This window comes from Athene cunicularia, assembly GCF_003259725.1.
Source record: "Athene cunicularia isolate RWA chromosome 2 unlocalized genomic scaffold, athCun1 chr2_part1, whole genome shotgun sequence".
Taxonomy (NCBI): domain Eukaryota; kingdom Metazoa; phylum Chordata; class Aves; order Strigiformes; family Strigidae; genus Athene; species Athene cunicularia.
Window position 1 is genome coordinate 83,611,644 of NW_020799095.1, and position 26,842 is coordinate 83,638,485.

The following is a 26,842-nucleotide window of genomic DNA, read 5'->3' on the forward strand; positions in this document are numbered from 1 at the left end:
AGAACAGGTTAACATGTGCCCTAACAAATCCTTTAAACATAGTTGAATAGAAGTGTGATACAGGCATACAAATGAATGAAGCTAAACCTAAGTTGCAACATGAGTTACAAATTTCTGGTGAAATACCACAGCACTTCACAGAGAATGAGCGTAACATTTTTAATACACAATTTATTAACTCTGAATACTGACAAGATGAGAGGAATACCAGTCCTTTCTCAGGATAAAAGAAAATCATTAGGTAGGTAGCAGTCTAAATATACTCAAGGTGGCCCGGAATTAGCTGAAATTATTAATAATCCTCAGCAACATGCTGCCCCATTTTGCCAAGAACTGCTGCTAGAGGAGCTGGCTGCATCTTCATCAGAAGAAGCTCCCAAACTGCCAGTTTATGCCAGCATAATATAGGAAACCAGAACTGACACCCCTTTAATACTCAGGGAAGAAACAGGTATTTCAGGAGATTAATTGCATGTAATTTAGCTGCCCTTGTCACGATACAGCCAAGCTAAAGCAGGGCAGAAACCTGTATTATTAGCACTTGGAGATTACTGCAGGTTCCTGCTTTTAAAAATCAATATACTATGAAGCAAAAAACACCTGAAAAAAAACACCAAAAGGAAAAAAGCTGAAAACCTACATGAGTTAGCAGAAATAAAGGATTAGCTAAACACTTGATAGTGATTAATTAGGCTAAACTCCCCTATTTTCTCCAGGCACTTTTTCAGAACAAAGTTCATTCCCTACCTCCCTCTGCCCCAGTCCAAAACACTAATCTCCCATGCTATTTGTTATAATGAATACTCCTGTGTTAAACCTAAGAAATATAAACCCAAGATTTTGGACTGTCATAAAGAAAGAGGGTCTCCCAAAAGAAAGATGATGTAGATGTGTAGTTGTTTCCCTTTCAAAACATCTGTGCTGTTCAATCGCACAATTAAGAAATAACATGCATATATTTTTGGTTTTACCTTTTTCCTTAGAGAGATAGTAATTTTAAAAAAAGTATAAATTTGGGGGGGGGGGGGGGGGGGGAAGTGATAGACCGACTTCGTGGATACCTGGTGTTTAGCCAAAATCAAACCACCGCAGATCCACAGAGTTAAAGCCTTTTGAAAAGCCACAGTTTAACTAGTCCCTGCTAGATCTGTTCAAACCTCTGGGATCTGACAAAACTGGAGGGGAGATTTAAGAGGAGTACTAAGTGGTGGGAGGATATCAGGAGGCATGACGAACTTCTCTTGTCAAGTGCAGGGTATAACATGGTAGCTAGCCTCTGTGAAGCAGCAGCATGTTTGGGAGGAGGAATCTAACCTTCACTACAAAACTTCAGAAATAGACTGTTTCAGACTTCAGAAAAGTGTCACTTATAGCCAGCATGGGCTACGAGATGAAACCAAATGTTGAGGCGTACTCTTCTGCAGGACTGCTTCAGTTTAGGGAACACACTCAGCAAATAGAAGACTATCTACCATAAGACAATGTCGAGAACATCCACTCTGATACAACCCAGTGCTGTCACTTCACTTATGGGCCTTCGGGAGCATAATCAATGATAACATGTTGGCTGAAAGGTTTGCTTCATGGCATTCAGTCCAAGCAAGGACTTATAACCGATGTTTTGGAAGTGCAAAACTCCAGAGACAACCAATCACATCTCTACTAATAATGCCCCTTCTCAGCTTCTGGTGATGTGCAGCTAGAGGATTTCCTGGATCAGAAGCTTTTTGTATGTTTAATGGACTCTAGTGAATCATTCTCCCACTGAACTGCCTAACTGCTCTTGATACCTATTTCACCTTGGTCATCCATTACAATAGCAGTCATCCCCACAGTTCAGTTGCAGCCATATGGAAAAAGTTCCTTTCACTTAAATCTGTCTCTTTCTAGGGAGACTGAAGCTCCTTAAAATCTTTTACTATCAAAGCAAAATAAAAAAAAAAAAAAAGTTCGTTATTCACATTCTACATGCTGTTCACTTTCCATAGAAGGCTTTTCCCTAAAACATTCATGACTGTTATTCTTCTCTGTACTTTTCTTATTCTATTACCCACTTTGAGATAAGGAAAGGAGAGGAAAAACAAAATTCAATATTCAAATTATATCAAAATGCAGACGTAAAGTGTTGCATGACAGTGTCTATTTTGCTTTCTATTTCCTTCCTAGCAGCTTCTAATTGTCTAGATGTTTAGTTCAAGTGCTAGAAAAAAAATAGATCAAATATTTTCAGCCTTCAAAAAACTGAACTGTGGTAAAAATATTTAGACTGAAACAGTACCAACATGTTCTGCACCATATTCTGCATCTTATCTTGGAATAGAGAAGCCTTTGTTTCAGATCTGGACTTTATTTGATTTGGATCATAGTTTGGTGTCAGGCAGAGTAGGGGCTCATGACTAATAATTCTGACCACCTGTGAACCCCAGGTCATGAAATACAAAACAATGCACTGGGAAAAAAAAAAAAAACAAAAAACAAACAAAAAAAACCCCACTGTTTAAGCATATGTCTCCAGAAGTTGTTCTTACCCAGATACAGCAGCACAGTACACAGCAATGAAATTTAATTTAGATGAAAACGTCTGAACCCACTATAAACTATCGTCACTACTTTGCACCGGTGACCACTGCTAACATTCTCCATGTAGTCAACTCAGGAAGGATGGTAGAAAAATTGAAGAACTTCCAGAAGCAGCATCCCACGAATATTAAGAGAATAGCCTCATAGTGAAAGCCTTGGAACTTAAGTTGGCCTATCACCATACTAGGCTATAACAGAAGTTAAAAAGGCAAAGACCAGTCAAGTTAAGCGCATATAGGGAATGCTCAAGTGTGACAATAAAGGCTTCTTCAATACAGCAGAAAGATAACAGATGACCCAATAACAAACAATGAACCTAGATAAAGTCAGATTTAATAAGATGCCTATTTACCATTTAAAGGTAATCACCTTAGTAAAAATTGGGAAGGTTTTTGCATTGTCAAAAGACAAAAAAAAAGAAGAAATCTGTTCACATATGCTAGATTACTTACCCACAACCAATGCAGGTGAACTAAGATATATGATCACCTTGAACAGTTGTCACTAACAATTGCCTCTCCTGACACTCATATCAGATGGTATGACCATAGGCAGTTCATATTTTGGTCACTTCAATTATTTGCTTTCCTTTGTACTTTTCCTCATCCTTAAAAAAGGCCTCTACTGTTTAAGCACTTTATTTCATGAATATGAAAGTAATTGCAGTGGCTTTATGCAGGAGTACTTCTGGAAATCTTAGAAATCTAATGCAACACGCACTTATGGTAGCATAAAGACAAGACAGAAGAAAACATCATCCCAAAGGAAGAAAATTGACTTTTCTATCCCTTCCATCATTACAGAAATCGATGATTTTTTCATTAAAATTCTCAGTGTCAGGATTGTTAACAAATCTCAGAAAAATGTTAGGAAAACAGTTGTCATCTTCACTTAGGAAATCAATCATCTGCAATACACTTCATTAAGTTTTTATACTACAAGCTTTATGCCAAAATGATTTGCTATTACATAAAAGCACAAATGGTAACTTGCACACTAGAATGCACTAAAAGTATTTTGGGGATTCATCTCAGACAGTTAACATAATCAAACAATTAAATCCCAGTAGCCACTGAAATACTGGGACATGTTTCTTATCATTGCACACCCTATATCTGAAAGACTTTAAATGTATTTTTAGTGGTTGTCTTTCACACAGTTAAATACTGTTTTGATTTATCCTGGAGTCAGGGAACACAGCAATTAAAAAAAAAAAATTAAAAAAAAAAATCTGTATTTTTAATACTGTGTTAGAAATTCAGAGAAAGTAAACTCTTAAAACACCTGTCAGCTACATCACAGCACTAAAGAGCATTTATTTCCATTCATGCTAAAGCATATGTAAACTTTAGTAAAATTAAGTAAAATATATTGCAATATTGAAACAATTTATCTTAAAAATATATTGTTACTCTTTTGAGATCTAGCTTGTTTGGTTGAAATTCCAGTACCTATGTTATACAGAAATTACTGAAAAATTGCCAAACTCTTTAATTAAAAATAACATATGATAAAAGTCAATACTTAAATGCTACTGGTTTTACTGCTATTAAGTTCACATTAAAAAGGCATATTTTTTTTTTTTCTAAGTGAAAAATCACAATGTAAACATACTCTACCACTGTGCAATTCCACTCCATAGAATTCAAGTGTTCGTGCTATATTTATGTAGCAGGACTCTGCTTCAGATTGCTTGAGGCCACTAAAGAGGGGAAAAAAAAAAAGTGGACCATAGTCAAAAATAAAAGACATGATATTTATTCCAAATGCAGAAAACCAGAAGAATCCCACAGCCCAGTATCTGACAAATCAACCTCATTAACTAGTGCCATGAGTCCAACACTGGTGAAGGCCCTCCCAAACTCCTCAAAAATAGAGCAAATTATACACAATATTACCTTAGCCATTCTGAACTGGTTCTTTTCAGAAAAGTCATTTGTATCTGTTTTGTTTAAAGGAATGAGAAAACAAATCTGCCAGAAAAGCTTCCTTTATAACAAGAAGCTGTATCTATAAATATTATATATTGCATAGTATCTCAGAAGGAATTAATTTAGAAGAAAGATTAGAAGCAGTAATGTACTAAAAAAATAAGGGGGAGAAAATAGATTGAATAAATTAGTGATGAAACTCACCAAGGAAAAGCCATCTGAGTTTACCTACAATCTTTAAGTCCTAAAATACTTTTCTCTCCTGCTGCTAGATGTGAAATGTGCTGCCAGCCTTAGATGGATTCTATCTTCTGGTTTTCTAGAAAGCTTCTATATTCCTGAGACTTTTTTTTTCCAGAGAAAAAAAAAACTTAAAATCCCCACACATCAGACAGATTATGTATCTTCATGGAAGTGTGACATGGAATCTACTAGGAGTTTTAAAAAACAAAGAATCAAACAGTAATCCCTACCTAGCTGGTTCTCCCATGCAGTCTACTATTTAGTGATCTGAGAGGAATGCAACGTGGCCTAAACAAGATTCCTTTAGGCATGACAATGAAAGAAGCCCCTTCCAATAAACTGTAGGACCAAGACCAGTCAAGAACCAATTAGACCAGAGGCAGCTCTAACCTGGAATCTGCTTTAGCCTACTGACATTGTGCTGTGCCCACAGTGATGCTGGTCTCAACACAGATCAGTGATTCAGGCATTCCAGCGTGTTTGAGTAACTGTAAAAACAGAATCTGAGGGATGTGTGTTAATATCTACACATCTCTAAGTAGAAAAGACATCTGATGTCATCCTATAATATCTGCAACTAAGTGCAGGTAAAAACTCTTTGCTAGGTGAGCTTTCAAAAATGACAGGCATAAAACTACGCTAACCAAATGCAAAAACAAGCTATAAAAAGCTGACATAACACTGTGTTATGCTAAGAACTCCAGATACAAAAGCATTCCACAGAAGTCAGTAATTATAATTTTTAAAAGGGGCTTTACCTCAGAAGGTGGACATCTATTACTTCCAATTAATATCCATCCTTTCAAATTCCAGGCCATCAAAATACTATGCCCTGAAACAGCCACTCTAGGAAATTTTACATCATACTCCACGAAACTGAAAATTACCTTCAACTGGAAAGCTATTGCCAACAGTGTGGCTTGAGGATGCCACAAAATTGGAAAAAAAAAAAAAGAGCAAAGACAAAAAAAACAGCTGTTTTTCACAATCCTGAGAAACTGCTTACTCAGATCTACATCTACAGTGACTGTCACCTTGATTTTGAAAAACACTGCTAGACCTTATCTCTTTCACTGTGTCAGAAAGGTAGAAGGGAAAAAAAAAACCACACCACAAAATGGCCATTTTATTATACAACAGGATACTGAATATGTTTGCAAGAGCACATTATTTTCACTTTTAAATTTTGATCAAGAATTTTGCTCAGAAAATGGGGCATGTCTGTTGCATACCAAACAAGATATGCTTGAAAATTTTAATTCTCAATTTGCATACACCATCTACACCAGACCAATCAAGCCTTCTGTCTCAAAGGGCCAACGAGAAAAAGAAAGTATCTCAGCACAGACTTTTTTTTTTTCTTGTTGGGTTACACCTCTACTCAATTAGAGATTAAATGAAACCCTGAGGTCTCTGAGCAGGTGGCAGTTAGTTGGCAAGATAAACAGGCAAGAGGAAACCAGTCTTGGTGTCTCTTTCCAATTTTTATAGCTGTTGATACCCAAGGGCTAACAAACATCATCTGGAATTAAAGCATCATATGAAGTTTCAAATGCATCCTTCTCAAACTGATGGCTAGATCTAGCAAGGACTACGAAAACATTACCAATTTAGGTAATACCTACATCCGAAGACCTCAGGCTGGTTATGTACTAAGCAGAAACCAGTAAGAAAACCTTGTTAAAACAAACTACACAGAAAAATCCCACCATGGATTTAGGTATGAACACAGAAAATTTCTGGAGTTATACCTGTTCAATACAACAGTTGCTCTCTCAACAGCTACTTACTGTCCACTAAATAGAGTCCAATATGAACATGTTCATAGAATTATTTCAACATACTACATACAAGCCAATACTTCTGTACTACAACATACAAGACATAACACAACTTCTCAAGTCTGTATGCATGCTTCAGCAATTTCAGCCATTTAATTTTTCCTTTGTGAAAGTTTCCCAAAGGACAGAAATAAAAAATGAAAAAGGACAAACGTTTATAGGGCTTACTTCGCAATCCTGTAATCTGAGAAAGACAATTTAAAAGGGATAATAATTTACAGATATCCCGTATGGTCTACAGCAAATATTATTTACTCCAGATCAGCAGAAATCTCATTCCAAAACAATGCTGTTCTCCTCAAAGAAGATAAATGTTCCCTTTCTGCCTTTCCTTCTCAGAAGGCCTGCTGAACACAAGAAGCATTCTTATCAAGTATGTTACTGGCACTGATCTAGTCAAAACCATGTCTCAGATATAAGTATTCACTATGAATGCCAAAGAAGGATGCAAGAAATACTGCCAGGATATTCAATAATTTGTCTGCCTCTCACTGCACTCCAAAATAAATAGGCCTGAAGAGCTAAGTTTCAAAAAAGGTGTTAATAAACAAGTATTTTTCCCAGTCCAGTCTACTCAATTCTTTTTACTCAGAACTTCAACTACCACTACCTAAGAGAATTCAAATACAGCAGATAAACTTCTCAGTCATCAAGGCTTCACTCTACCAAAAACACTCAATGAAAGCATCAGTTTCACTGAAAGGACCCAGAAAATAAAGGAGTCTTTCCAACAGACCCCACCACACCTTCGGCTAGACCAATGTTAACTTCTAGTCTTTCCTCTGCAGGATACACCCAAGCTTATAACTCTGGATACAACAGTCCTAAATACATGAGCTCAACCCAACCGCCTCAAGACTCTTCAGAATGTTCCCTCAGTGGTCTCCAAGATGATTACTACCCAAAACCAAGCAAATTTATTTATGTCTGTCTACAAATCTCCCTCTAAAAACTTTTGAACCCATGGGAAACTGCAAATTCATTTGGAAAGGGTAGAGGACTCAGCAGCTGTGTTCCTGAACATGAACTGCTAGGAAAGCAGTCCAGGTTAGTACTTACACAGAGGGAATGGCTGCAGTTAGAATTCAGTGATTATCTATCTTTTTCCCCATAAATGACAAAGCAACATGTGTGTTCTGGACTGTTAGGCAGCACACATGAAGTTCAGAACTATGAACTACACCCACTAGCAGTAAAGAAACAAGAGGGAGAGGTGAGAGTCCTGAAAGATTACAAAGAAGTGGAGGAATATCAGGAGAGATGAAAATGGAGGTATTTCACAGTATAAATCAAAAAAACTAGGAAAGGGGAGAACCAAATTGGCTGCAGTAAAGATACAGACAGAAAGAAGTCCACAGAGATTTGGATTTCATCTGCTCAGATGCTCATAGATAATTTCTTAGGTTGGCATATTTGCATTCAGCTTGCGAGCACCTGATCAACACCATAATTCTAAAGCTGCAGTCTTATAAGAGACAAATCAGCAGGGTCAGAAGGAGTAATTAGCAGCAGACTGACTAGAATAATCCGTTGTAGCCTTTATATTACACTCAGGAGAGTGGAGAGACAGCACAATGTTAATTGAAGTACTTAATGTTTTTTTTTTCCTCAGACAAAAAACATACAGGATTTGAAAAAAGGTCAAATATCCTTGATTCAAAAAAATCCTCAAACATCTAATACAGCATTCTATATGACTACCATTAATAACATATAATGCACACTGATCTACTGATTGTTAGAGCTAGAAATTTATTTGAACATTTTAACACATTGGCATCATACTCTGAATATGATTAATCTAGCACCTACATGATAAAAACAAGTATTTCACTTAATAGAAGCTATATGAAATAAAACTGTCTGTTATACTGAAACTATCAAGAACATAAGTCTTACTTTTAGTATCTTTTTTCTCTTTAAAAACACAAGAGGTGAGAGAACTAAAAGATAATGTTACCTGTGTTGCTCATGTAGGGATTCTACTTTGGTAAGAAAATCTTTGTTCTGCTCTGGTATAAAGTTGTAATTTGACAGATATCCTGAAGGATGTACTGAAGCATTATAATCTCCAAGTTGTGCTGTTAGGAAACAAGAAACATATGCACAAAGTTTTCATAGTTAATTCATTATTATTATTATTTGGAAGGAATTACTTCTCCTCATTAAAACATGTACACATACAGGGAAATGCAGGAATTACTAAATTATTTCCCAATAGACAAGCAGTGTTGAACACAGGGAATTGTATGACATCAGTGAAGAAAATTTTTTTTACAAAATACGCTTACCATTACTATAATCTCAGGCACTGAATGACTCAGTACTTTATTTAGTTATTTATATAGCCCCTCTTCTGCATCACAGGCTCTAACACCACCAGACAGGCATTACATGCCACGTTGGCATAGATGTGCAGTACTGTAACATTAGAGGAAACCAAATTGCTTCAGTAAGAGACAGCAAATAAAAATCAATTTGATATACATTTATGTGACTATAACATATTAGCAGTCTTCAGCAAGATTTGCCACTTAGAAAGCATCTACTATTCACACTGTCAGGTAAAAATTGTTCAAACCACCAACTGTGACTCTGTTCTAACAATTCAATTGTTAATCTTGCCTCAGCTGAACATGATTTACTTAACAAAGTGTGAGAAATAACTGCTGATTTGCACATAACATTACCAAACTGCTATCAAAAGTAAATACATGCTTACAGTCAAATAAACTAAAAAATGAAATAAATTCCCTAAAACTTTGTCCCTTCAAAAAGGATACTAATTAGTAGATATTTTAAAATAGTTACTACATAAAAGCTAATTCTTCTCCACAGTTGGTGGTATATCTGAAAAGAAATGAAAATATAAATGACCATGAATTTATAGCCTCAGTCTATGCAAGTTTCCTTTAAAAGCTGGGTCAACATAAGTTTATACTCTGGAACACATGCACAACCCTTTTACTTGTCATAAAGATGCAAGGTTTGGGGCAGCAGGGAGATTGCTTCAAATAAAGTACTTGCCTATTTGCCACAAATTTACCTAATTTCAATTAAGCAAGTAATTTAAACCCCATATTTAAGGAAATCAGTGTTTTCATAAAATAGTTGAAGAGATTAAACCCAAAAAATGATGGTATGTTTAAGCAAATCACTAGAACCTGTACTAATCTACTTTTTCCCTAAAGAGCATGAAATAGTTCTACAAAGCATTAAAGCTTCCCAGAAGGTGTTTGTATAAGAAAAAAAAGTACTTGTATGGACTGCAAACAATTCAGCACAGAAAGCCCCTCAACTAACTCAAAGTTAAGGAGCATACTTTTAGGAACAATACTATTGCCATTCTTTTCCAGAAAATGCAAAGTATAAAAGAGTGATTTAAATAATTCAGGTTGAGGGGGCAAGGGGAAGTCGTAGAGTTCAGAAATAACTTACAGCTACAATAACTATGGATTATCTGTAATGCAGGGGATAACTATAATATTCAAAAATATTCACTTACGTATTCAAAAAGCATGATTTCTATGGCCTAGAAAACAGTACCACTGTGATACAAAACAATTCCCAGACAAATTAGGTCAGAAGCTCATACAGCTGCATACTTAATTGTCAGCATCAAGGAAAATACTTAAATAAAACAAAATGTGGAGTGATAAACAGTAAGTAATTTATACTAAAGGCAGACACTCCTGCAATGTTTAGCCCTTTCTTTTTAAAGGTAGCCTGAATTTTAAATTAGTTAACCAAATGGCTGGCAAAAGACAAAATATTTACCATTAGAACCAAAACACATTTGAACACTCTTGTCAAATAATAAGGAAACAAAACAAAAAAAAAGAGACAGAAGATCCAGAAGTATTACAAGAAACTAACATAATTTTTAAGAACACCTATATTAACAAAAGTCTAAGTCTCTGCCAAGACTAAGGATAAGACAGTAACATTAAAAACAAAAAATAAAACAAAGTAGGTATGTTAATAACAGCATAAAAAGAAAACATACAGTTTAAAGATGACTGTAGTTGATTGAAGACTTTTTGCTTTATTAGCCATTAACACAACCCATCCTTTCTATGAAACATAGTTTTATTTTTAAAATTTGTTGCAGCTAGCTTGAATTACATTCTTGTCAATGGGAAGAGACTAGATTGCCAGAAATCAGACAATGCAATTGTCCATTTCAATTTATTTGCATTAGGTAAAAGTATTTTTTACTGTAGTTTTACCTTCTCTAAAAGGGGGCAACTGCTGTTCCTTCATGCATTATGAGGTAGAGTCTTCTTGCTCATCTTCCAAATATGGAGGTTGCTCTGGTCTTTTTTCCTCTTCCTCCTAGCTACCTGAGGTCACGTCAACAAGGGGAGCAGTTTAGAGTACTACTTGCTTTGCCAACTCCTCAGCCAACTGTCATGGTTGAAGAGAAACTATAAATGCTGATTAGCAGACATCATGGAAGACTAATGATCTTTTGCAGGATTTAATTATCCAAGTAGGGAAAAAAAGTTAGGGTATATCAAGACCTCAGTTAGAAGGAAAACCCATGAGGTTTCCACCTCTTTACTGGATTTCTACAGAAGAGAGCAAAGAGACAGGAAATATTAAAGACCTATTTCTAATCTGAGTTTCTCCTGACATAGCTTCTGCTCTAATCACATGATCCAGCAGATATTGACTCAGTAAGGATAAAGTTACAGTAAGAAAAAGCATATTTTCACATTTCTCCATTCTAGCCAACTGTTGCTCTTTGTATTCTTTCCAAACTATAATGAATTAGAGTAAAATGAAAGAAAATTAAACCAAGGAGAAATTTTAAAAAGTTACTTGACTACTAGATTCTTACATTTTAGAATTCCATATCTAATATGAAAGGCTTTAAAGAAGGGCACATGACAGACCATTCATTTAGAAGTCCTCAATAAAAAGAGTACATTTATTTTCTAACTCTTCATAAAGAAGAGTGCAATAGCCAAGCAGCCACAGAATATATTTCCATGTATGAAGTTCCATGTTGACCCTACCAAAACAGTAGTTTTCAAAGCTCTCAATACAGTAAGAATTTAGAAATGCTTGAAAAACAAATAAAAATCTTGAGATCATATATGTTTACACAGGATATCAACCATCTTCAGACTTTTTAAAAAGCATTTGTTCAGTTAGAACAACGTGGTGCCTACATTTTCTCAGCTCTTTCTCCTGGCAGCAGAAAGACTTTTGTGCAGGAAAGCATCAAAGGACATAACTAATTAAAATAAAAAAAAACCAACGCATTTTTATATGATTCAGATACAGAGGAAGGGAACACCAGGAACAAGTATTTGTGTAGCACTGATAGATTTCAGTAGGAATTCTATGGGTACACATGCATCTTGCCTAGAAAGAGAAGCTCAAGTACCAGACATTGCTGCATTAAGGAGGAAAAACACACAAAAAAAAGGAAAAAAAAAAATAGTTTTGTAGAGGGAACAGCTGACACATATGGAAGCAAAAAAAGCCATTGATGCCAACAGCTCTTACAGTAATTAAGGCTTTGTTTATTCAGTAGTTTCTTCCAAGAAACCATTGGTCAGTTGGTTAATATATTAGGTTAAGGCAGCACTGATCTCATTTCTGTCTTCCACTACTCCAAATGAAGGCTGCAATAAAGACAGACCCAGACTCTTCTTTGAGTTGAAACCAAAAGGATGACAGACAGCAGAAATTTCAGCACTGCAAATTCAAAACTGAACTAGAAAGGCCTTGAGCAACCTGATCTGACTTTGCAAAAGACCCTTCCAACCTGAACTTACCTGTGATTCTTACTCACATAAAGTTATTTTTGACATCCAAGTTTTCTGCTACATGACTAAGATAATTATTTGTTAGGCACTAGTTTTAGAAATTAATTTTGTTGTTGCTTTTGAATGCTAAAAGTACCAAAATACCACCATTTCAATCTGGCACAATTTCCACAGGCAGCCTCAGAAAACATAATAGCAGAAAAGGTAAGACTTTAGCTTTTTATAACTTAAAGGGTGACTGATTTCTACTTCCCATGTACGTGATATCTGTCAAGGTACAGAGGACAAGTTGGTCTCCAATTCTACAGAGTTCCCTTGTGAATCATCTAGGTTGGAAAAGACCTTGAAGATCATCCAGTCCAACCATTAACCTAGCACTGACACTTCCCAACTATACCATATCCCTCAGCGCTATGTCGACCCTACTCTTGAACACCTCCAGGGATGGGGACTCCACCACCTCCCTGGGTAGCCCATTCCAACATCTAACAACACATTCTGTAAAGAAATGCTTCCTAATATCTAGTCTAAATTATTAAAAATTTATAATTTCTAATATCTAGGGTTAATGATTTAAAAAAATGTTGCATATGAAGTTATAGCACCAGAATCTATTTCTGTATATGGACATTCCAAGTAACTACAGATGTCAGAAGGCAAATGGATGAACAGTTCATTGGCTAAGCATGATGGACAATCAGTTATAGACTGTATTTGGTCCAACAGAATGCCTACAAGTTTTGAGAACAGGTTTAATATCAACTTTCTAAAGATCCAAGAAGCATAAAAGAAAAAAATTCAAGTAGCTTCACACTGAATTCGTAATTTTTTGCAGGGGCGAATATTTTAGGTGACATGAACAAAGCACAAAAGTGGACTGAGTTGCCTGATTTTAAGAGGATAATTACATACGCAGATCAGGTTCCCAGTGGAACAGAAAATAATCAATGGGTGAAGTCTGGTGTAGAAGTTATGTAACTAATTTAACTTTTATCAAGGAGCAAAAAAAAGTGATTGCTTCTTGGCACAAATAGGGAACAGAAGAAAGATGATGCACTGCATAGTATAAACTAAAGCAGTTACTGTTGCTCAACAGTAAATACAAAGTATTAAGGTATGAAAATGTTTCTGGAATCAGAAAATAATCCACTACAACAGAATTCAGTTTCAAAGAACGAGACACTAAAAAGGAGCACTGAAATGAGCAAAATCCACATAGATGTAGAGATTCAAGACAACATACTGAAAATTATTAGAAACACACTCCAAAAAGGACCAAAACTCTCATAAGTGAATGTTGAGAGAAGGAAAGGTGTTTCAACAAGCGGTACCTGTATCCAAATAAGGATGAGAGCATGAACGCTAAACCACTCAGCCACTGCGTAAGCAAGTGTGATGTCCCTACTGTACAAGTAGAATTAGCTATCATGTGGATAAAACTAACCCGATTTGTAAAAGGAAATAATGCTTCAGGCTCAAGAGCCCTTACAAAAAGGTTCAATCTAGAGATGACTGTAAATAGCTGTTTATGACCACTTATGACAGCCAGTCACTTTGTGATTGGACAGAATGAGAAATTAGGCATTAATAAAAAAGGGAACATTTATAGAAAAAAAGACAACTATACACCCACAATGTCTGTCTCCAAGTTATCTATTACTACTGCAGAAAGAAAAATGAGTCATTGTAATATCTTTTATTAAAAAAAAAATTAAAACCCAGCAGCTCAAAATCCAGCCACAGTTAAACAACAACAACATAATATCACAAGGAAAAGGAAGAAACAAATTAGAAAATGTTACACTGAGTTGCTATTTCTGAATCTCAAATACAACATATACTTCAGAAACCATACAGTCACAATCAGAAGTATTGAGAAAAGCAAACCCTAATCCAAAGTACAAATAGTACTCATTTTGAAAAAGCACAGGGATAAAAGACTTAGGCAAATAGTTATCAGTACGCCCAAAACATTAAGAGGTTTTGCAGAACTAATGCATCTTAAAATTACTGAGACCTTCTGTCACATGTGATGTGTCTCAGTATTCACTACTCATTATCACGTGTATAATACTGTACTACATGGTCCCTGACCTTGGGTAACTGGTTTTTTCCCCCCTTTTTACTTATGTTACATAAAAATATTTAACAGGTTCATCCACCTTAAAAATACAGAAGAATAGTACCAAGTCTATGAGGCACTGTAGAAGGTTCGCTCATTCAGCTACTGCACTGGCCAATATCCCAATCTGGGATTCTCCAGTCCAGAGATTACAACATTGTACTTTGTTCTGAAGCGTTACAGATTCAAAAAATTATTTGTGGCATAATAGAAGGGCATCAGACAAACAGTATTTGAAGTAATGATCTCCTAAAGTGGCCTCTATAATGCCTAGCACAACTGTAAAATATAATTAAGGGGAAGCAGTCCAAAACAGCTGGAGAGCTGCTACATATAAACTATTAGGACAGTCTTAGAAGAGCTGTTGTACAAAGAGATGCTAGCAAGCTCAAGAGCAGCAATCTAGACCACAGTGAACCATGTGGAATAAAATGGGCATGTATTTCAATTAATCTTTCCAAGTAGATTCTTGTATTGGGAGTTTCATCACCATCACACAGATAATACTCTGGTACTGCTGATGACAGGTACTGTAAGGCATGATAAAAGGTGTGACTGAACAGCATTGCTGCAAGCTTGAGAAAACAAATGGGACATGCACACAATCCTCAGACTGCCGAAGACAGCTGGTAAATAGTGTCAAACACTGGAAATTCTGGTCAAAGTTCTCTTTGTTCATCCAGTCTGATTTTGATTCTGAGGCATAAGGGCTACTGGTGCTTAAGAGTAGCAGGAACTTGACTGACCTTTAGGCAAATCTCTCAGCTTACAAAATGTCCTTCTGATCACTATTTCACATCAAAAATGCATAGGCAGGGAGAACGCACGGAGAAAAATACCCAAGCTAGCTATGAAAAGAGGCAGGTCTCCATATATTAGCAAGTCTGAGGTTTCAATTAAATTTCTATAAAAAGAGAGAAGGCTAAGTTAGAGTCAGGCAAGATGAAAGTTGATGGGGGAATTACATGGTGCAGCTCTCACTGGGGAGGTGCTATTGATGCTCCGCTAAATCTTACAGCCCACCTTCTCTTCTGGGGTCTCAGCCTTCTGGCATTCCCAAAATTCTGTCAAACTTTCTTTATGCCTAGTTCCTGAGGGACTTGAACACTAAGCTCAGCTTTCCTCAAATCCTCACCCTTGCCAGCCTTCCTTTTCTTAGAAGATGTTAAAAGCCCATTTGAATCCGAAGCAATCAGTCAACTCCTTCCTGAACAAACTCCCAAAGATAGGTAGCAGCATGCTAGAGAAACCTCCTGATTCTCAAAGCAAAGCTGAGAGGGGAACAGTATCACAGGAGGTAAAAGAGAGACCTTGGTCATAATGAATCACTGAGCAACTGCTGCTCAGGAAAAAGAATGCTAAGAAGTATTCATAATATCTTTTGTTGTCTGTTGCTGTGTTTTAGAATCAAGTCCCAACCCAGCAAAAGGATTTACACGCATAAGAGCATATTCCCACCAAACCCATGAGACTCTTACATACCAATAGTTAGTCATTTAAATACTGTTCTGGAAATGGGAACTTACTACATGAAGTGATAGAAAACAAGTGGCGCTGTCAGCTTTGTGACATTTTAGATAAAAGCAATACATACACTGCATAGGTCCCTTAACTTTATAGACTGCAAATCATTCCTATTTTACAGTAGTAGAAATCAGGATGTAAAATTTATAATAGATTGTTTTTTCAGCATGAGAGTAGCCTTCAGACTTAACGATTTCAAAATTATTTGAAATGCACCTTACTAAGTTCTCTTTAAAAAAGGATTTCAAAATCCACTGATCACTTTTGTCACAAAGCACATTTACTGATAATAAAATAAACTAACTTATTCTTCAAGTGTCTGAACTGTATTTACAATCAAGTTTAGTCACATGCTGTTTAGACACAGTATTCACACCCACTTGTATTCCCCTCTAACTCAGCACCACCAGACAACACAGGGTGCAGAGTAACCTGTCAGAGCTTTATTTCAGAACCACAGTGCCGTACCAAAACACCTGTGCAAAGGGCAATACAGAGAAGCAGCACTCCAGCAGCACAACAGACATCACCACCTTCGCAAAACTCAGGCAAAGCCTGTAAAGGTCGACCATACAACTGCAACATGTGAAAACTATAGTTAAAAAGCAAGAAGAGAAATATCAAACATCAGACCTCTTGCACAATGAAAGACATTTGCCTTAGCCCTCCTGCCAGTGTCAATGGCTCCACCTTTGAGATAGATAACCATAAGGTTCTCAGACAACCATGATTCCCCCTTCTGCATACAAGGTAAGTTACAGAAGGAGAGAGCTGCTTGAAAACTACCAAGAAGTGGCAGCAATAAGGAACAGCTCAGGTAGAACCAATCCATTGAAACTTCAGACAGTGGCTTTTTAATAAGCAGATACCTCATATCCAAGAACTCCTTAATAAATATGATCAAAAATTAAAACACCGTAAGAAAACTATTTAAAATAATTCAAGCCTAAAAGAATCATAGCAAACATGACTAGATAAGGAGATCTATACACACACAGATTTCAGAAGGTCTTTCCCATAACATCTTCAGGCAACAACTTGGTAGCAAAACAAAAACTTTTTTTTTAATGTCTTTCTATTAAATGTTTCATTCTTTGCCTATGCTGAGAATAAACATAAGTATCATACAAACAGCAACAGAAAGGCCAATGAGCTAGCAAAAAAGGAAAGGTGTTTTCTAAATTAAAAAAACAAACAAGCAAACTCCTGGTAACAGCACTATCAAGAGTTAGGAAAACCAGGCTAATAGCTGCATGGGATATTCCAGAATCCACTGGGAAAGAGAAAGATTAAAACACACTAGCACTCTTCCACAGTCTCCACTGACCTATCATTCTCCTTTAGTACAAATAACTGTAGGTATCCAAAGTACTAAAAAGGGAATGGTCATAAAACGAAGGGGAAACAAGAATTACTTTGGGATTTAGGGTATGCTACCTAGCGCATAATTAATTTTTAAAATCATGTTAAACCTGTCTTCATGACAAAATATTTGCATTCTTCAGTGTACCATTACAATTTTGTTCTTTAGCACAATTGGACCAGCAACACTGTATTTAGCAATACTAAAGGTTCAGAGCACTTCAGCTTTCAAGTGCCCTACTGAGCCGCAGAGATACAGGAGCATGGACACATTTCCTTTTGCAACAAAACTGGGACTCATGCCCACTATGGAAAACTTGTTCTGGTTTTAACTATTCTTAACTAAGTTTGAATGTGATTAAAGTTACATTTAATAAAAGGGCACAATATATGATAAACATAAAAATGAATATTTCATAGCCACTTGGGATTTTCACAGATACCAACAGTTTATCACTTTCTCCTTTGAAAACTATATTTTAATTATTTAATTTCATCCTTATTTCAAGCAAAAATTACCTCAAACACTTCTGTGGACCTTGCTAGCCTTTCCATAAAGAGATGGGATAAATGTACATCAGCCAAATAATTACATAAGTATTTTAGTACGCTTTCCCCTGACAATCATTTTTACAAATATACCAAGTCCACTAAACCCTCAAGCTGTTTTGTTTCTTTAATGAGAAAGGTCTTCCTCCAGATGTTTTTCACTACCTGTTTAGGATGCCTGCAGGGCACAGGATCAGGCTCCATTCCTACAGAAGCTATTTTTCCAGTATCACCCTTAGAATTTCTTTTTGCCAGTAGCAAGCAGATGAGAAGGATATAAGTTCTTGTACATAGAATCACCTTAAATGTACTGCAAAGTGCCAGTTAGTTTTACATACTTAACAAATTAAATTCCCTGAAAAAAACATTACCTAAGAGCATTGAAGCTTCAGAATCATGAGTTTACCTTCCCCTTAACTGGTGTCTAGATGATCTCTTATCTCCCTGGAACACTTTTCCATAGCTATTGTAACACACAGTAAGTTTCATTATTTTATTTCCAATGACAGTGAAAACCTGCCTTTTTTGTCAACAGTACAAAACCACGTAAGAACAATGTTATTCTCATATCAACTTCTTTTTTTTTGACAAACTTATCAAATATGCTTTTTCTGTTCAGACTGTCTGAAGGCTGCTTTAATAACCTGTACCTTCTTTACAAAGCATCACTTGCAGAATTTTGAATATTCCACACAAATAGATAAGGAATCTTCCCTTATTTTTCAGTGCTGAACAGCAGAAAAGGTAGTTGGTCAAGCACATTTATTAACAAAATAAGGATTGGCTATTACTTACATTGTACTGCATATGATGCCAGGACAACAGCAGAACTAATGGGGCATGACAACCTGGAAACAGGGGAAAATATTTTTATCTAGACACAGACTGTATAAATGCATTGTTAACAGTGTCTCTGCAATTAGTTCAGTATGTGAAGGCTCATTTATCTTCAAGAGTATCTGATTTTTTTTTCTTACAAAGTTTGATTGTCAGAGCACAGTAGGACCGGATATTAAAAGCTAGTTGCTGCATAACACCTTAAGTGAATGTAAATAACTACTGTAAAACAACATGCACATATTCTTGCTGTATGCTTACTTGGGAAAGCACAAAGGAGCAGGGCTTTTTATGGGGCTCTGGACTTCATTTTAATAGCTGCAGTCTGGTGTATTTAAAACTAGACACAAACAGTAAAATTAGCAAAATGCCAAGCAGACTTCTGATCTCATGTCCAAAACTGACTCCATAGAACAAGAAAGCCAGTACCTGAAGACAATTTACATTTGGCAGCAAATACTCAGACCACCTTTCTCCTATTTTTTAAATGTACAGACACACAGGAATCTCAGGCAAAATAACCACGGGGTATATGCCCACCATATAGGGCATATAACCCTGAAATCATGAGAAATGATAGCATAAAATACCCTTTGCCATTCCCTCCTGATTACTGCACTACATAGCAGGTCCCCCACTTGGGATACCAGGCTCAGCACACCATGCCTTGCATAAGGATGTCTCAGGCTGACATTTTATCTGTAGACACACAACATCTCCTACAGCTCATTTGGAACAGACTTCTACACTGCTCTTAAGTGAATTACGTGAAAATTGTAATGTTTCCTAGCAATCTGATTTTGTTTAAAAGCAGTATTTCACAAGATACATTTTTATAGTAACAATACCCTCAGAAAAGTTTTTAAATTTTATTTTTAAAAACAATTATAAAGAAATTGAAGATTATTCTTCTTACCTTCCTTCCACAATATCAGTCTTCAACTGCAGGAAGAATAAGTGCCTAGAAAAGATTTTTTGGAAAGCAAACATTTATTTTCACATTTAAAAGGTATGGTTTAAATTGTTACATGTGTTAGTTTTATTTTATTAGACTTTCTGGCAAAGTATACAAACAGATGAATAAAGCTTAGTGGCATTTGCAAATACGCAGTTATATACCCACACACTCTCACACCAGTTTCAAAGATCTTTGGTATTCTGTACTACAACTCCAGGACCACAACAAACACTACAAAACCCAAACCATTACAGAGCTGGGCTTTCTTTCTCCTAGGAATATTCACCTTTGATGGAACTTAAAAAAACCCCAACACAAACCCCCCACCCCACCCCCAAAAAAAACCCAAACTGTGATAGTCTATCTTGAAACTACTCAACGAGCAAGAGACATTTCCCAAGTAGCATACACTAACAAAAAGCTCTTAATTCTCCAAGAGCAGTTCAGTCTTGCTTTTATTAGTGCATTTGACAATGTGACTTCATAGTGATACTGGAGAGTTGGGATGTGAAGAGCCATAAAGAGCAGGTCTTTGAATAATTTCAGTTCAAAAATGCAGGATGGCTTATAACTGCATGATTAGCAAATACCAAAACCAGATCAACAGCTAGGTTTTTTAAAAGAAATATCATTTAACAAATTGTACTATTTATATTCTGAAGTCACTGAAATTAACAATGAAAATGTACAAAAACGTGGAAAAAAGTGAGATTAATAGGTGCCTGTGAATTAAATTCCAAGTTCATGTGCACTTAATAAAACAAGTATTCAATTAATGCCTTGTGACATGTTAATTGAAAAATCACTTATAATTCACGTAGCCCACCCACCCCAAAAACTGAAAGATAGTTTAAAAAATAAACCTTTAAAGGTCTGCTATAAACTGAAGCATTATAGATCTTTCATGTTACAAGTAATGGGCAAAACAGGAAACAAGAACTGTTATCTGTTGTTCCCAAAACAAAATAAACCCCACCCTCCCACACCCTCAGTATTAAATTCATTACACATGTTCAAAACTGACTCAATGTTGATACAAAGCTTCTAACAAAGACTTAGGGCATGCAGACAGTTTTATCACTCAACTTTCCTCTTTTTTCATCATTGCATCTGATTATGGAATCAGAAAAGGAGAAAAAAAGACAACAGGCAAGTATTTCAAGCAACTAAGAGCTCAAAAACCACAGGAATCCAGGTGCAAATAAACCAACTACCATCTTTGTACTAACTTATACTCTGGCTGTATTTTGGAATTGAAGGTTACATATAGCAGAAACTATTACAAGCACCCTATCAAGCTGTCAATTCCAAACACATTTAACACAATTATACAAAGTTATCAACCTAATAAAGCACAGTTTGCCAATATGTGGAGTTGGGAAAGGAGGATTTTACACATTCTTAGTTCATGGAAATATACATCAAACAGAAGTTACCTGGTTTGTTCTTGCTGAAGTGTGTTAGGATCAGGTATAAAAAACCTTACACGAAAACGAAGGGTGCAGGGAAAACCTCCTGCAATATTTTAGAAGAGCAAATCAATTTTTTGTTAAGAAAAAAAGAGCCCAAGGTTTTTATTTTTATAGAAAGAAAAAAAGAACAACCACATAGAAATCTCATGCATTTTTCTCATGAAACTAAAAGCAGCCACATGAAGTCTCTCCTGATCCCCCAATACCAACTATGAGAAGAAAAGACTCTCAAATATTGTGATGCTTTCTTTTAAAGTACTTTATATATGATACTTCACAGAAATGACATTTAGTTATTTTTGCCTCACAGGTATTACAAGAGAAAAAAGCAGCAAACATATTTGAAGCATCTCAATCGGGATAGTGCTCAATTCTATCCCACATATAAATACAAGAAATTAACAGAGTTCACCATATTAACTTCATGTATTTTTACTTCAGTTGATACACAATCTACAGTATATGGTAGAAATAAGAGCTGAAAAACAGAGCTCAAGTTTCACAGCACAAATTGGGACAGTGTCACTCAGTCCTCCTAAGCTGCTATTTGGCAGGGTCACACTGGCCAGTTTGTCCTTCTTGGTAAGTATGCCATGTTACCCAAAGCTGTTTATAAACAAGACACACTAGAGCAACACATGCACTTTGAAGTGTGTGGTGTTGGTTTTCTGTTTGTTTTTTAATAAAAACATGCCTAGGTGTGTTTTTTGTTTTTTTTTGTTTTTTTTTTTTTCTTATTCTACTTAAGAAATTGCCAGAACCTATACATTAAACTGGCTCCATCTCCCGCAATCAAAACCCCTCCTCTTTATCTTCTGTATCAGGAGGAACTTAGTTGCACCATGATATAAGTACTGCTTTTATGGCCATGATGTCCAACACTGTTCAGAAGCCAAGTTTAGATGGTATTACAGCAAAGTTAGTGACATACCAGGTCTTATAAGCACTCAGGTAGCAGTAAGAGAAGTAGAAAGCTCTTCTGAAAAGACTGGAAGAGGTAAGACTCGCTCTTAAATATAATCTACCATCTGTATGCACTAATTTACAAGAACTGTATTTATTCTAGTCATAAGGACACAGAAAAGCAGGACTACAATTAACAATCAAGATATTAAAAACAAGTCTTACCTTTTAACTGTTTTCTAATAGGTTTGTTTGGTTCAAGCCATCGCTGTGAAATGAAAAACTATTAGATGGATTAAAAATATTTACAAATAAATACTATTTATGTGTATGTGTGTGCATGTATGTGTGTACACATATAAGTGTATGCATATATATGTGTATATATGTATACACACGTATACATGCACACACATTTATTATTTACTATACTTACAGGTGAATCTACTGAAGTTTCATTTTGCTGTAAACCAAAATATTCCTTCTCTGTCACACCAAACTGGTTATAGGTCATATCCAACAAAATCTGTCCAGTGTCTTGTTTCTGAAAACAAAACTTTAGAAGTTAAACTCGGCAACACTTAAGATACAATTAATTGAAATAAATGTTTTTAAACAAACTTAAGTCACAACTAAAAATAACTGCCAATTCATTGGTTCAAAATTTCTCAGCACTAAGAGCTTTCCTCTGATGAAAGTTTTTCTTCATTAAAGAGGCTTTCTTTCCAAAATACGTTAGCCATCTCATAATATGAATTGACATGAATTCAAAGCCCTTGATTTTGGTCCAGCAATTTAATTTTAAGCGGACAACCCCCTCCCTTGACCACAGTCTTTAGGAGCAATGCCTCTCTCCGGAGCTGTAGCCTGCAAGGATGGCTTATGGCCACATGGTGCTGCTCTAGGCCCTGCTGTCACCGGCAAAGCAGGGCACTCTTCCCGCATCATCTGTCAAAAGGCAAAGTCAGTACACATTAGGATGGGGGAAAAAAAAGTAGAAAGATGCTGTGCTCCAGCCATAAGATCCTGTACTTCAACCTGAACTCCCACCTGCCCCTCAGCCTCCACGTGCTCAGCTGCCGTTCAGCCACCTCACTTTCTGCCTACATGTCCCTCAAAACAGGTATCCCAGAAGAACTGGTGCAACAGGGAATTACACAGGCAGCAGAGATCCAGAAGCATAAGCACGGTATAATTTTTTCCCCAAACCAAAGAACTATCTCCATGCCATGGCACTGGGGAGAGCAGATTAAGTAACTTCTGCCAAAGAACACTGTAAACCAATTCTATTAAAAAACAACCAACCACAAGAAGAAACAAACAAAACCCCTCAAGAAGATTACAATCCTAAATATGCTAATATGTAATAAATAGCTTGCAAACCTCTACGGCATTTTAGGTCTAGATTTTCATATACAAAATTGCTGGACAGATCAAAAAGCATGCAGTTTGTTTGATATCTTGTCTATTCAAGAAATTATAGCAAACTAATAATCTTCCAAATCTCACACTTAAAAGTAGAAACAAACTGCATGCACACACACAAAAAAAATCTACCAGAGGAAAATTATTTAGAGTGAAAAAAGACAAGCACTTTATTCTGAAACAAATTTCCTAAAAATTAAGTCCCAATTTAATCAAGTGCTGATTTCTTAAAACAAATTTCTTAATCTCTTGAAACAAAGGACTTAATGTATAAACATGAGTGACCACATTTTTGTGGATGGCCCCAGTCTTACCTAGTGCGTAAGAGTCCTCACTTCATAAGCTAAGAACTCAGTATCATATTCAGTCCTTCATCTAGACCTTGTTTATTATACAACACTCAAGTCCTGTTCCGATTTTTTTTTTTTTTTAAAACAGGGTACCACACTGCTGTAATTGAGTGCTTTACATAGTAATACATTCCATAGTCTTCCTCTATCTCATAAAAGAATTCTTCCTATTTAAAAGATGGGAAAAAAAACACAGATTCAAGCAAAAGACACTCACTTGGCTACCTTACTTTGGAGGATGGGATAATATTATCCAACACTTCCTATTGCTAGAGCAGAACTCCTAGTGGCTCATTTGTGATTTGAATGCTCAGTGTTTCTACATCAGCCTCCAGATACAAGGTAAGGTAACAGCCAACTATTGGCCTCCTGTGAAAAGCTGTGCCAGTTTTTCCTGGAGCAAAGTCACATACGAAGAAAACTATGTAGGCAACACTCAACTGTCTTATGTATGAGACTACTCTTTCTCCTCCAACAGTCTCTCATCTTATTTAACTTTCACAAGAAACATCTGAGGTCTTGCAATAAATGGAAGTTGACTCGAACCTGTAAATCTGTGCAGCCACCAAAAGCAGCGGCTCTGTCCCCTCCAGCAGCACTTTCCTACTCCCTCCTTTTGGACAGGCTACCGTTCCTTGGAATATTCAAACCACAGCACTGATCAAACCCAATTTTTTTTCTGAAATAGTGTAGACCTAAATCCAGCTTAGAAACTGGAATCTCAGTGACAGGTAAGGACCACGTGACCAAGCATTCCTTGTCACACATCGCTACAGTGCCATGCATCTGTCAGGCAGTTCTGTCCAGCACCATCAATGAGGTGGGCTCTGCTACGAAGACTGGTATTTGCTATCAGAGATAATCCATATATGTACACAAGAGGGCTCTATGAAAACAGCAGATGCCGCCTTAATCCTCTGAAATAATGGGCATTTCCTGATGTGAATACATTCATCTTTAGCATTGCCTTACTCTACCTATCATATTCGTTTCCCCAAGGTTGTGTTTTTATAAGTAGAACGTTAAAACACTTTCAAGTGACATCACATGACATCTGCACAATTTAGAATTATAATTGCACATCTGTGGTGCATACTCCTGATATGAGCTAAATTAGCAACTGTTGTGACCAAAAGCAGCCATAACAGGGGGTAAGACATACACTTTATTAAATAAAGTGTTCAGGCATCTCAGGTTTTATTACAAATGAGGCAGGAGAAGACAACAGAAAGCAGGTTCTTCTGCTGATTTTCTCTCTGAATTTTGACACTTCTGACTTGCTTTGGTCTCCTTTCTTTGGAAGCATTATCTCCTAATTCCCTTCTCATTTTTCATGCTTATGGTCCTTCATGACAATTCAGATGCCTTCACCTTCTCTCTCCCTGAGCTCTTCCAGTTGCCTCCCCTGCCTCTCCCCGACACATATGAATTGCTAAGCCTTCTTACCAGTTCCCTGTAAAGATAAGCAAGCTCCCTACTACAATATTCTTGCACAGCAGTGGCAATTCTCTCTTTGTAATATTCCCATGGGTCTCCCAACCCTAAACCCAGCTGTTCATGCAACACAAGTCTCCTCCACCCACTTATCTACTATTTCCTTCTCTTCCTCTTCTTCACATTTTCTACCAAAAGCAATTTCCAACACTACTTTTCTTGGCTCCAGTTCTTGCTCTCTGGTATTAAAAGCACAGAACTTCTTCCACAGTGCCTAAGTACCCACTCCAGAAATCTAAGCTAAATACAAAATGGAATTTTAAATTGATAACGTCTTCTTCAGTTGTTAAAATTCACAAAGCTATATGTTTCTATTATTTTTCCTCAAGAAAATCTCTATTTATTTGGCTTTGGCTTAAACACATCAATTATTTTTCAGCCTATACATCTAAAAATTAAGCTACTACATGGCTCATGCTGTGCAATCTTCAATCTATTTTGCACAGAAACAGTTCTGAGATCTAGGTGTAAAGTGAGGCAGTCTAAGCATGTCACATCACCGCTTCTGAAGTTTGATATCCTTTCCAATACAGTCCATAGCCACAGTGTCCTCTATACTACAGCATGTCAAGTGTTTTACAATACATCATATTCTCTCTCCCTCGGCCATAGGAAAAAGGCAAAACAACATCAACACTGCTCAGCTAAAGTGGTCATTAGATCCCAGTTCTCCTTAACCCTGACAACCATTACAGCAAGTAGTTAAGACATTCTTAAGAAAGCTCGCTCTTTTCTACACTGAGATAAAACAAATGCTGCATTTTCCACACTATCCTGTTACAATAACACAAGTTCTTAAGATAATCTTAAGAATTTTTTCCTACTAAAAAGAAACATTTCCAAGAGGTTTGCGCGTCTCCACCCTGAAATCTCCATTTATTTAATCTTCCTGACATCTACCAATCCTGATCCTGAACTGTTAAGTTTTTCATCAACCAGCTCATATCCACACACCATTCACCTCCATTTAAATCTGCCCTGAAATATATTTTGCCTTTATGTTGGATAGGCCAAAAATGAATATTTAAAGCAGTCATAATTAACACCTATTACATTCTGCCTGTGTCACAATGATATCCTGTTATAATTTAGTCAAGTTTCATTTCTAGTAAGCTACATGATTTTGACGAGAAAGAACCCTTCACTATTTATGTCAAGTACTGCCTAGAAGCTGGGGAGTTCAAGAGCCACTGTCCTAAGAACTGCATAAACATGAGTAAGGACTGCTAGTTCTTTGGAGTGGAGGGGTAAATATGCAAACAATCCTTCTCAGTTTATCATCTTCTACAAGCTAAGTGGTACAAAGTGATATCTTTAAGAGGACAGTGCAACATACAGAACACTTACTTGTCCCTCTCCTCTGCAAAAGCTTTTATCCCACTTTCTGGCAATGATAACCTCACAGTTAAGCACCACCTAGGCTTTTGCAAATTCAGTCTCACTTCAGACACAATACCCATTGCCCCTCATG

General features: G+C 36.5%; 1 protein-coding gene across 2 annotated transcripts in view; it reads right to left on the reverse strand.

Moving 5' to 3' along the window:
- The window catches only part of PTPN3 (protein tyrosine phosphatase, non-receptor type 3), a 173,523-nt gene that overhangs the window by 69,060 nt on the left and 77,621 nt on the right, over positions 1-26,842 (reverse strand). The window contains exons 3-9 of one of the 2 annotated variants that reach the window (XM_026843059.1): positions 22,539-22,646; positions 22,328-22,385; positions 21,164-21,242; positions 19,686-19,730; positions 18,728-18,780; positions 8,556-8,676; positions 4,195-4,282 (exon numbers count right to left, since the gene is read on the reverse strand). In XM_026843059.1, coding sequence (XP_026698860.1) covers positions 4,195-4,282; positions 8,556-8,676; positions 18,728-18,780; positions 19,686-19,730; positions 21,164-21,242; positions 22,328-22,385; positions 22,539-22,646 — 552 coding nt within the window. The remainder of the gene's footprint in view (positions 1-4,194; positions 4,283-8,555; positions 8,677-18,727; positions 18,781-19,685; positions 19,731-21,163; positions 21,243-22,327; positions 22,386-22,538; positions 22,647-26,842) is intronic. The other variant, XM_026843060.1, reaches the window with a different exon arrangement.